Raw genomic sequence first — 12103 nt, 5'->3', positions numbered from 1 at the left:
TTATCTTGAGCTGATTGACATGGCAGGGGGGGCCAGTCGTTTGACGCCGCGGTCCAGGAGGCTCGATGATGTCTGCACAGTAGCTGTTTGTATTATGCCATCGGCTCCGGGATGGACCTTGATTACACGGCCCAAGGGCCAGTGCATCGATGGAACGTTGTCTTCTCTGAGGAGGACAATTGTGCCTTTTTGTATGTTGTGACCACCCTTGGTCCATTTATTGCGGCTGTTCAGCTGATTGAGGTACTCCTTATGCCAGTGTTGCCAAAAATGTCGTTTAATTTTTTGGATATGCTGCCATCTGGAGAGCCGGTTGAATGGAGTGTCCTTGAAATCTCGCTCACGCACACTCATTAATAACTCGCCGATAAGGAAGTGACCCGGAGTGAGGACGAGGAGATCCTTGGGATCAGTGGATATGGGTGTTAATGGTCGGGAGTTAAGAACTGCTTCGATTTCGATGACAAGTGTATTGAATTGCTCGAAAGTAAGAAATACATTACCGACGACGCGTCTAAAGTAATGTTTGAAGAACTTCACCGCTGCCTCCCATAACCCACCGAAATGGGGGGAATGAGGGGGTATGAAACGCCATTCGATTTGCTTGTTGGCTAGGAACGTAGTTACCCTTTCGTTGTGATCATCCGATTTTAGCAAATCGGGGAGCTCCTTTAATTCGTTATTTGCGCTGATGAAGTTTGAGCCATTATCGGAATGTATGGTCGAACAAAACCTTCGCCGAGCGATGAATCGACGAAGAGCGGCGATGGAGGATTCGCTCGTAAGATCGCCAACGAGTTCGATGTGCACCGCCTTGACTGCTAGGCATATGAAGATAGTTACATATACCTTCACCTGACGGCGGTTACGATCTCGTTTCTCCTTAATGTAAAATGGCCCACAGTAGTCGACACCGACGTTTGTGAATGGTCGAGATTCAGTTACTCGAGCCTTCGGCAGATTACCCATTATGTAGTCTACTTTTGGTGGATGAGCACGAACGCAGCGGACGCAATTTTTGATCGTACGCCATACTTGACTTCTGCCACTGATGGGCCAGTATCGCTGTCTCACTGCGTATAAAGTAGCTTGTGTACCTGCATGCATACTGACCTTATGCTCGTTTTCGATTGTCCGTGATGTGGTAGCCCGGTAGCGCAAGGAGACTTCTTCTTCGTCGCGTCGTCGCCAGCGGCGGGCCCTTAGGTACTGTCTTCGGGCCCGGACACATCTCGTCCTCAGTTCCGCGATGTCGGGGTTCCACCAGCAAACTGCTCCGCTTCGCACCGTGCCCGGTGTGGCCCGTGGCATGGATACGTCGCAGATTGCTGTCATGGCTTAGCGGAGGTTCTCGGCCTCCTCTTCCACGTCTGCTTCGGTCGTCGTTGTCGAGGCCTCCTAGCTCCAAGCTGTTGCTATAGGAACCGCCCGGAGTAGATCTTTATTCCTTTCCTTTATTTTCCATCTAGGCGGTGGGCGCGCGCGTCTTTCTCTCGGCGGGCCGCTCCCGTCGTTTGTCGTCGGCATTCCAGGTCCAGGTGCGTCCACCTCCATGAATATGTAGAGGTGGTCCGACAGCGTCTCGAACCCTTCGGCCACTCTCCAGCCTGAGATCCGCCTGAATGCCTCGGGGGAGGCCCATGTTATGTCAACAATGGAGCTCCCTCTGCACGTCACGCAGGTACTGGTCGAGCCCCTGTTCACCAACAGAAGTCCAAGTCCCGCGGCCCAGTTTGATAGCGTGCGGCCGCGCGCGTTGGTCCTGGCGTTCCCCCATTCCGTGGAGTGCGCGTTGAAGTCTCCCAGGACGAGCACTTGTCGGGGGAGTCGTCGCCTGATGCAGTCGCCAACTCCGTCTAGGAATTCCTCGAACGCTGCCCGTCCGCTGTTAGGTGACACGTACACCCCCACCACCATCATCCCTGCCCACTCGACCGCGGCGTACCCGTTGCCGCGTTCCAGCAGGGTTCCGTGGGCGAACGCCCCGGGCGTTGATGTCCAGGTGACGGCAACCATTCCGTCCGTGTCTCCGACCCACTCCGGGGCATCCAGAACTCTGTATGGTTCCGCCGCCACCGCTACGGCGACCGTGCTCTCCCGGATGGTTTGGTGGAGCAGGTCTTGTGCTCGCCTTGACCTTCTCAAGTTAGTCTGGAGGATGTGCATTCTCAGTTCTTTGGTGTTCTTTCATTACTTGTGGCTTCCTCCGTGCCCACCTCCTTGTTCGCGGGCTTAGGGTCGCTTTGCGACGGGGAGCCTTTCTCGCTGCCTCTTGCAGCCGTGGATCCGCGGGCGGCTCCTTTCGTTCCTTTCTTCGAGGGGGCGCAGGCCGGTCCCCCCGTCCTGTGCACCGACGGTGCTCCAAGCGCCTCGCAGAGCAGGCATTTTGGGCTCGCAGTAGTGCATGCTCTCGCCTAGTGCCCTGGTTCGCCGCATCTGAAGCACAGGTGCCCCTTGTCCTCCTTGGCGGTGCAGGTTTTCCCGTGTGTCCCATCCCAAGGCACCTGTAGCACTGCAACGGTCTCCGTTCGATGGCTTCGACCTTCGCCGTCGACCAGCCTATGGCGACCTTTCCAGCCTGGGCCAGTTTCCTCACTGCACTGGCAGGGCCTCGTATCCACACGGTGTCAAGACCGTTCCGGGCGGGGCGGATTTCTCCCAGCCGGATGTCCTCCGGCTTGCAGCCGCTCTTCCTCGCCAGGGTGTTCTGGATTTCCGCCTTGGTGGCCGCAATGTCTATCAGGGACACCCTTGCCTCCGCGGCTCGGAAGGGTGTCGCCACGCGGACCTCGTTCGGGTCCAGAGCCCGCGTCAGCTGTGCTGCGAGCGCTGCGGCCTTCTCCCTTCCCTGGTCCTCAGGGACCTCTAAGATGACGCCTCCGGTGATGGTCTTTCGCATCCTCATCGTGTTGATGCCGAGCTCGGTCAGGGAGATACTGTCCTTGGCCGCAGCCAGCACCTCCGCGTAGGATTGGCTCGATTTGTCCGTCAGGGTGATTGTTACCGCTGACGTTCGCGGTGCGCGCGGGAGGGGCCCCCTACCTCCCCCTCTTCGTGCGTTCTCCAATCCACTCTCCGGAGTTTTCCTCTGGCTCACCGCCCCTGTCTCGGGGATCAGCTTCGCCGGCTGCTTCTTCCCTGCCTCCTTCTTCTTTCCGCTTCTTTTCCTTCCGACGGTCTGCCATTCGGTGACAGCCGTTCGGCCTCCCTTGGGCGCTGGGGCGCTTGGGGCTCCAGGCTCCATCCCTCTCGTGTTCGCGGCAGGGGCGACCTCCTTTCCTTCTCCTTTTTCTGTTCTCTGCAGTTGTTCCTCCAATCGGTGCAGCAAGGATCTCATCTCCTCTACATGGTGTTCGACTGCAGCGTTCTTGCGCTATAGCGAGTGCGTCGGTGACAGGGTCCGTTCTCCTCAATATCTCTGTCACGCCCACGGTGATGGTTCTCGCCGCCTCCTTCAGGGTTTTCCCCTGCGTGCCCTTGTGGCTGCGGGGTGCCTCGGCAGCCTTGGCCACCTCGGCGGCCCGGCGAATCCTTTCGGCTCCTATGTCCGCCGTTGTGGCTGTTCTCATTTCTTCAGCCGGGTCCGCGGGGAGTACCGGGGATTCGTTGGCCTTCTTTCTCTTCGCTCGGGGTGCTTCTCTAGCGGGGGTTTCCTCCTCCTCTGTTGTTTCCTCAGTCCATACTCCCTCCTTGTCCAGCGTGAAGCGGGAGCGTCCCTCCTTTGGCGGCATCGCCTTCGTCATGCTCCTGGTGCTAACGTGTGGCGGCTCCGCAGCCAGTTCCGTTTCCCTCCATCCCCTAGCGTTTTCCTCTACCTCCTTCTCTTTCGCCATGGTTGCGTCTGTTTCCTCGTTGGGCGGGAAATGTCGCTCGGTCAGCACTTGTCACTCTGCCAGTCGCTGTCACTTTCGAGTGGCCCGCGCGACGCGCTTCGGCGCACGTGCCAATATGGCTGCGTCTGGGTAGTTCCTCGGGTAGCCCGTGTAGCGGCGCTGTTGTCACGCGTCCTAATATGGCTACTCCACCGTCCTAACCTCACACTTGGTTGGTTTTGCTTTAACGCCTTGTCCAAGCCAGATTTCTTGTATCTGCACCCGCTTTGCGTTCACAGGCACTAGTCCTCCACTCTGGTTACCTCCCTTGCCTAAGCTCTCCAGTTTTCCGGAGATTTCGATTACGCTCGCAGCTCCGTCCTCTCTACGTCTGCTTCCCATATATCCGCCCACCAGACTCTGTCATGGGAAACCTGTAGTTCTGCTGTGGTTAGTAGTGACGATCGGTTTTGTGGTTGTTTCCACCGAAGCGTCGTCGTCAAGGTGTCTAGCGCTCCAATTGGGACCGAACATTTGGTTTGCCTTATCTTAAGTGATTTCGCCAATTTTTCGGTAATGAAATTCATGCTGGATCCGGTGTCGAGCAGCGCTCGACAACGTATTGATTGGCGTTTGTTATTCAAAACGTTGATTTGTGCCGTGATGACTAGATCATTGGATAATGATTTGAATGTGACTGGTCTAGTATGTTCCAAAGAAGTCATAACCTTCTCTACGACTTGTACGAGGTAGTAAGTTGCCCATTTGTCGTTCAATTTGAGGAAGTCGTACAATTATCGTTCAATTCCTTATGCATCTCGCTGCTTTACCCCTTCCTGTACTTTATCGAGTCAGACTCGCGATGAAGATTTTGGCTCAAACATGAATATCGCGAGTCTAACTCAACCTAATCCCGCACACAAATATTTCAGTTAACTTTTAATTACCAATAACTGAAAAATAGAATCGGAAGAGCGATTTTTCTCTTCTTAATGCACATCTTATTGTAGCTTCAAGAATCAACTCTTACCTTTTGTACACCTGTAGCCGAGCACCCTGTATATTGATATGATGGTCCCATCGCGATAAAGACGATGATAACGATGGTTTTATAGAAATAGGAACAGCAAACAAAAGTGGTAATACATTGTTGTATTGTATCGCGTATTTTTTACTGCAGTGTGGCTCGTAGCACAGTAAAATTTTTATACACATAGGTTCGCGATTGATTGATCTCCTTCTTTTTTGTCTGTTCCTTGTGTCATCCCGCAGGGAGGACTTGCTTATGTAAGCTGGCAAACCCACGTTTCCGCAGCCAGGGAGGACCGTCGGGACAAGCGTCCCGCTTACGTGAGTCCTCTATGTACACCGCGGGGAAGGTCGCCGGAAGTGTAAGACGTTTAAGTACGGTTACACTCTCTCTACGTGGCCTTGGTACTACCCAACTACTACTGCTACTGCGCACCCACGATCCTGATGCCAAGGATGGAACTCCCTAATTATTTTTTATTTATTTTGTATTATTAATTATTTATTAATTATTTTGTATTTATAGAAAATTTGAAAGTGCAAAATTGCACAGAATAAAAATATAATATGAAAAAGCATATAAAATATTTAAAATCTAATGCTTTCCATAATGCCTGTTGCGTAAAACAATTTTCTACAGAGTCTGTGCTTTCTTAAATATATTTTCAAGAATATGAATTTGCATAAAAATCCCCAGTGTACTGATACTGGGATGTAGAATAAAAGTTTGAAAATAATTTAGGACAGAATAAGAAATGTGATAAGTAAAAAAAGAGCCAGGTTAAAAGCTAGAGAAAGATAGGAAGTGACTGAAATAGACTGTTGTAATTGTTAGACAGTAACGTGTTATTATTAAATAAATATGCAAATGAGCAAATAAATAAGATCTGTGACAAAAAGTACAGACAAGATCTACAATTATAATGAATTAATCAAAAATAGACTTATCAACTACTACTCGAATTTAAGCTCAAACTATTAGGTCAGGCGAACTCTTTACGTGTCGCTTACAATATTCTCTTGCCTCTGATGAGAACCTTCACCACGCTAAAAGTGCGATAAAAATTGATGCTTATAAGTTAATGATTCAACCACCCGTTTCGTTTCCTTAATTATTGCCTTTACAAATATGTCACTCGCATAAAAACATCATCTTGGAGGTTATAAAAGCTAAACGCCACTATAACGTCACATTTGTTTCACCAAGGAAATTAACTCAAGTCGTAATAACATGTTCTGTGAAATGCGTGTCTGCCATACTGAACTCATAAATTTACGGATTCAGCATAGCGTAAAATCAATCGATTGGAAAATTTATTTCGCATCGAGCACCTTGTCGCAGGCATATATAGGGTATTTTAATTGAACGGGATCACCTAAAAATCTGCCTTATGCATCTTTGTTCGAAGAAACTTCTCGAGGCAAAGCAAGACTATTTTGATGGACACACAAAACGATGGAACAAATTTTTTCTCAATTTCATACTCTTTAGAAGATTTCAAGCACATCGGTATCTTTTAAACAGAACCCTATATGTATATTTTTGTATCTTTTCCTTTTTTTGTATTCTGTATTTTTTGTTCTCTTTTTTTTTTATTATTAACGTGGAGGTAATCACCACGGACACCAGGTCGCTTCTGAGGAAAAGCGGCGTGGTAATGCCAGACTCCAACCGATTAAAACCTCCACGATGACCGTCCCGGCTGCAATCGACAGAGGCCCGGGAACAGGTGTGAACGACACCCTCCGCGCTCAATACGTCCTCTAATGGAGCGATGTGCGGCCATGTCACACCGTGCCTCGTCATCGGAACCGCCGTGCCAGGTAGTCCGGCGATCCAAAGTGTTAAATTCCCAGGCTTTCGTACAATTTTTGTTTAGGAAGGATTCACAAATCAATATTCTTTGATCTTGAAGCTGCGTGGCGAGTATGTGAGACACCTACGAAAGCGCATCCCAGGCACAGCACTTTGCTGACGTCAGAAAAAACTTTTTCCGTAAGAGATCTTGTGTTTTTCTCAAAATGGAGCACCGAGGGATTATCAGTATGTTTAAGCAGATGTTGGCTAAAAATGCCGAACAGAGGCCGGATTCAGGAGACGAGGACAATGAGGTCTCCCGTATGAATCTTGGCCCTGCTGAGTATGCCGCCAAAACGGCTCCTAAGGAGGGCGGCCCCAACAAGCTTGGTTCTTCCAAAACGGCTCCAAAACGGATCCTAGCAAGTAGATACAGGATGGCCCGGTCGGGTTCAAGTGATACGGAGTTCATTTGCCCAGCGTCATCTTCGTCTTGGGCTACACCACATGCGGCATCGGCGGAGAAGCCTCTCCCTCCCGTGACTATAAGTTCGAATTGCGACCTTTCAACGCCCGGGCGCGGTTCTTTGATGGTGATGTCGCGGATATGGAAACAGCTTTGTGGGCATCGGCATGCGCGGACAGGACGGAGGATGTAACCGCTGAGTACGGCCGGGGTCACCTATGGGCATCGTTGAATGCTGTCCACCCTGCCGCCGGTTCGATGTTCAACAGAAGGGAACCCACTCCCTGGGAAGACGGGACTGTTGTTCCTGACCCGCGAGGTAGGGATAGACTTGAATTCAAGAGGAGAGATAGGGTCACAGGACGCGTCCTAAGCACAGGTTCCGGTGATAGAACTCAATGAACTACTGTGACCAAGCATGAGCGGACTCGAGACATGACTAGCGCGGCCCGTAAGTTCGCGCAGAAGATAATTGACGATCCTTTCCGCATATCAGGCGCACTGGGGGCGAAAGCTTCAAATCGTCCTTGCATAGCTTGTAAAGTATAGCTTTCTTGGATGGGAAGGGTATCCAGATAGACAAGAATCATAGTCCCGAGAATCTGATGAGGCGTGCCATTGAATCGTTCGCTCGTAACTATTTCTCTACGAGCGCCGATAGTTTCCACAACGTGCTAACCAATGTATGCACTATGTATCAATTTGTGGGTAAAGGAGACGAGATGAGCGACATGGTAGACACTCTAGAGGTGGAGGCAAGAGGCGGGCCTGACCCAGCAGGTGGAGGTACGGACGGAGATACTGCATCCAGCAGTGGTGCAGATACAGATGGGGGAGGTGTCGGTTCCCCGCGCATCTCACGGGTCCCGGGACTCCACGGACAAGATGACGGAGCGGGGCCTAGCAATATCACTCTACGGATAATTCAGTCTGATGACCAGATGACTCGGGAGATTAAACAAGCCCTCGGGGGTGCCGAGGCAGAGATAGGGAGTGATAAGAGTAAGAAGAAGGTCGAACGGGCTGCTAATACACGCAATGCTATGCGCACGGCCTTCAGCAAGATCAAGACAGCGTTACAGATCAGGAACAACCAAAGGTGGAACACTTTAGACTTAGATGAATCCGTACCTCTGGCCGTCCCGGCCACCTGCCTGGAGAAGGGCCCTGCTATGGAAGTGTGCTCCCGTATAGCAAGGAGATTGAAGTGGGTAGCGATATCCTGGGACGCTCGTTACACTAGTGGAGGACTTGAATTCACAGCTGCGGGCAACGCCCTCATCGAGGCGGCAACAAAGCCGGCGCCCTCTGTTCCGGGTGTCATCAACCCGGGAAAGGCTCCGCTGCTGTATGGCCAAACCGTCAATACACCGCATATTGCTCAGGCCCTGGCTCAGGCATCCAAAGATGAGGCTGCCGACATTAGGGAATTAGCGCTAAAGGTCGCTTTGCTGGATATTTTTTGTTCTCTCTGCAAAAGTATTAAGGTACCTGTGTTGTAAGATGGAAATTTCAATAAACGTGGTATCTAAAAGACAATGAAAACATGAATGCAAGAATACATTTTAAGAAATTAACGTCAAAATACCTTTTAAATTATTTCTGATATCTTGGTTTAAAAGTATACCGAGGATCCTTGTTCTTTCCACTGATCCATGTGTCCCTTAACGTAGTATAACTTTGCCTGGAAAAGTTTTCACGCTATCGTAGATATAGCAGATACTTAGGTGATTCCATGTAGCTGGAACACCCTGTATATGTATACAGAGTGGGTCACGTAACTGGAAAATATGATTACTGAGCAAGTACTTATTTGAATGTGCACATTGTTTCAATCAAAAGTTGGTTTCAAGAGGGAAATAAGAGTCAAATAAAAGATGCCTTCCGGAGGGATGTAATTTGACTGATGTGATTAGTTTTTCTGTAGGAAGATGCGCAAAGGACATAGGAAAGTCAGGTTTCTTTCTTTCAATGTGATTTAAATGTCGTTTTTTGTTTAAAACATCTTTTGTAAATAAATCCTTTGAAACACTCCGCGTCAAAAAGTATTAAGGCACGATGTTGAAAAAATCAACAATTTGTGAGATATTTTAAATTAAAACGTGTATAAAGATCTGAAATATCTCACGAAGTACTGATTTTATTGACATTTTACCTTTATGCTATTTATCGACTTACTAAAGAAAACAGCAGACGTTTCGTATAAGAAAAGTGCATTCGTTCAGTTTTATATAAAGGAAAGCTCATATTCGCTAAGCGATCTGTATACGTATTATTGTGAATCGATTCTTTGGAACGTTATGCATAATAATAAAATATCACATTACAATATCAATAAAATATCTCACAGATTGTTCTGCTCCTTAATGTTAATGAGGAATTTTCTCTTTTGATTTTACCTGTTCTGAAACGACTGTTGCGATGCGATGTACTAAACGTTATGAACGCGTGTCGATGCAACTTGTAATTGAAAGAGCCGCTCGAGACTGTTGGCTGGTTATTTCGACTGATGAGACGATTCTATCTCCGCGAACGCTTACAGCCGTTGACGAGTCGGAAAAGGCAGCTGGAAAGACTGTCAACTGATCGTCGATCTGTCAACTAACCAACGTCGAACTGATCAACGCCGCCGTCTTTCTGCGACTGCTCTGGCATAACCAGCGTTTCGAAAGGATAGCATTCACGGACGATATTCGGACTCGAGATCAATTTGTTAAGGTAATGCGAGTTTTCTCTCAAGTGAAGAAGAGACCAGTACCTTCGTCGAATAATCCATCGGCGGAACCCCGTAGACTTGGGTCACCGTACGATTTACAAAATTGTACAAAAAGAAATCAATCTGGCCTAAATCTCCGAAGATTGGCTATTAGCGGAACAACGTCGTGATCCCCAAATTACAGAAATCGTTAATAAGTTGCGGAACGATGAGCTTGCGGACGATATCGCGAACACTTAAGGACTAGAATCCGGCACTCTGTACCGTAAGATACGAAGGAGAGGCAGAACCCTCTGCTTGCCCGTTGTCCCAAGAAGTTTTAGGTGGTCCGTGATTAACCATGTACACCAGTCAATTATGCACCTTTTTTTTTCTTTAGCGAGGAGGGAAAAATGCTTTTACGCATACCCAAAAACCCGCGTCTTCGGGTTATGTAGGACTCGGCAGATGACATCGCCATACCCACTAAAAACCCCTCCCCATTCTCCCTCTGCTACGGTATTCGAGCCACCAACCCGGTACTGTCATTCGACATTACTTCAGGTTGGCCTCTATACCACGTACCCAATCCGTTACCTTCTCTCCTCGACTCTGGTTCTTCTTCTCCTCCTTCCTTCCCTTCTTCTCCTGACCTCCATCTCCTTTTCTTTAGAAAGCCGGCATTTCATCGCCTTTGTACAAAAATCATGAAACCTGTTCCACAACCGCTCCTCTGTGGCCATCTTCTCAACGACCCGGTTCTCCAATTTAAAATCTTCACCGATCTCGACCTCCAACGACCAAAAGAGCACATGCTCGGCGTCATCCATCACCGCACCACAATCCCAACAGCTGGTGTGCGACTCTTTGCCGATCCTATGACAGTAACAGTTAAAGATACCGTGTCCCGCAAGGATCTGCATCGTATGGTAGTTGATCCTCCTCCTTCTTTTGTAGAAGATCAGCGGATCTTCTACCAGTCTCCTAGTCCAATTGTAGGGGTTGTGGAACGCCACTCCAATCTCCACCTGTCTCTGTCTCCAAAACCTTCATTTCTTCCTGCCCAACATGTGCCATTTCTTCAGGGCTCTCATTGATCCGCCTCTTCACTCCATACTGCTTCCACCGCAACCATGTCTTGATGTAAATCGGCATGCTACCGGTAAGCACACACAGAGCCCCATGTGACACCGTACGGTAGGCGGTAGACGTACGGATCAACGCTGCCCTTTGCGCCCTTCTCAGGATCGTCCTATTTGTTTCTTTTCCCAGAGAGGAGGCCCATATCGGTGCGCCATATAATACCACAGACTCCCAGACACCATAATACAGTCTCCTGACTAAATCGTTGGGCCCACCGACGTTTGGGAGTAGGCTCCGTATGGCGCACAAGAACCGTTCCGCTTTATCATAAACTGCTTTGAGGTGGGGGGAGAATCCCTTAGCACTATCCAACACTACCCCTAGGTACTTCACAACACGGCTAGTGGAAATTCCCCATCCCCCACGTCAACATTAAAAATCTTCGGAATCCTCTTCCTTGTTAAGAGGATAACCTCCGTCTTCTCCCTGGCCAGGTGCAATCGAGTCTCGCAGCACCACCCAGTGGCCAAGGCTATGCCCGCCTTTATCCTTTCATTGATGCCGTGGGACCCTCTGACCTTGAGTAGAACCGCCAGATCGTCGGCGAACGCTACTGCTTATACTGGTATCCTTCTTCCGGTCCAGTGCCTCCAGCACCCAGTCATATACTAAATTCCACAGTAACGGTCCTAAGACCAACCCCTACGCGACCCCTGCGTAGACGTTCCTCCTTACGACACCGACCCGACAGTGGTACCAATATTCTCCTCTCAGCCAGATAGTCCGCTAACAACTCCTGTAGCCGTCCCGGTAACCGTCTCCTTCGAATCTCCTCCATTATCCCACCTTAGAGTGTTGAAGGCGTTCTTCACATCAAGGGCGACCAGAACACACGCCAGGTCCTTCCTTCTACACTCTTCAGCAACTGCGACCGTCATATCCAGGGCTTCAAGAGTTCCCCTCTTTCTCCTGAAGCCATACTAGTCCTTATGGAAGAGACCCTGACCAATGCTCCTCTCTATGAGCATTTTCAGCGTGTGCTCCCACACCTTGCTCAACGCCGGCAGTATGCTAATCGGCCTATACGCCGATGACATCGCAGGATCTTTGCCAGGCTTGGGTATTAATACCACCCTAGCCTCTTTCCATACCGCCGGTATTTTTGCACAGGTATTTATTCCGTTGAGCACTGTCAGGAGCACGCTAGGTCTTTGATCCGC

General features: G+C 49.5%; 3 protein-coding genes across 3 annotated transcripts; all 3 read right to left on the bottom strand.

The window, feature by feature from the left end:
• LOC117239321 lies at positions 1-1335 on the bottom strand. The gene has a single exon (XM_033504820.1). The coding sequence runs from the start codon at positions 1333-1335 to the stop codon at positions 1-3; it is 1335 nt and encodes a 444-aa protein (XP_033360711.1).
• A 63-nt stretch (positions 1336-1398) lies between these two features.
• Positions 1399-2166, bottom strand: LOC117239320. The gene has a single exon (XM_033504819.1). It carries the CDS (start codon positions 2164-2166, stop codon positions 1399-1401), a length of 768 nt encoding a protein of 255 aa, XP_033360710.1.
• Positions 2167-10784: 8618 nt separating this feature from the next.
• LOC117239319 lies at positions 10785-11821 on the bottom strand. The gene is made up of 2 exons (XM_033504818.1): positions 11730-11821; positions 10785-11283 (listed from the first exon to the last, which is right to left on the bottom strand). Exons 1-2 carry the CDS (start codon positions 11819-11821, stop codon positions 10785-10787), a joined length of 591 nt encoding a protein of 196 aa, XP_033360709.1.
• Positions 11822-12103: the final 282 nt, after the last annotated feature.

Source organism: Bombus vosnesenskii, unplaced genomic scaffold (assembly GCF_011952255.1).
Source record: "Bombus vosnesenskii isolate JDL3184/JDL3185 unplaced genomic scaffold, Bvos_JDL3184-5_v1.1 scf7180000013918, whole genome shotgun sequence".
Lineage (NCBI taxonomy): Eukaryota > Metazoa > Arthropoda > Insecta > Hymenoptera > Apidae > Bombus > Bombus vosnesenskii.
Note: the sequence above shows the minus strand (reverse complement) of the source record. Positions and strands in the feature narration are given on the sequence as shown.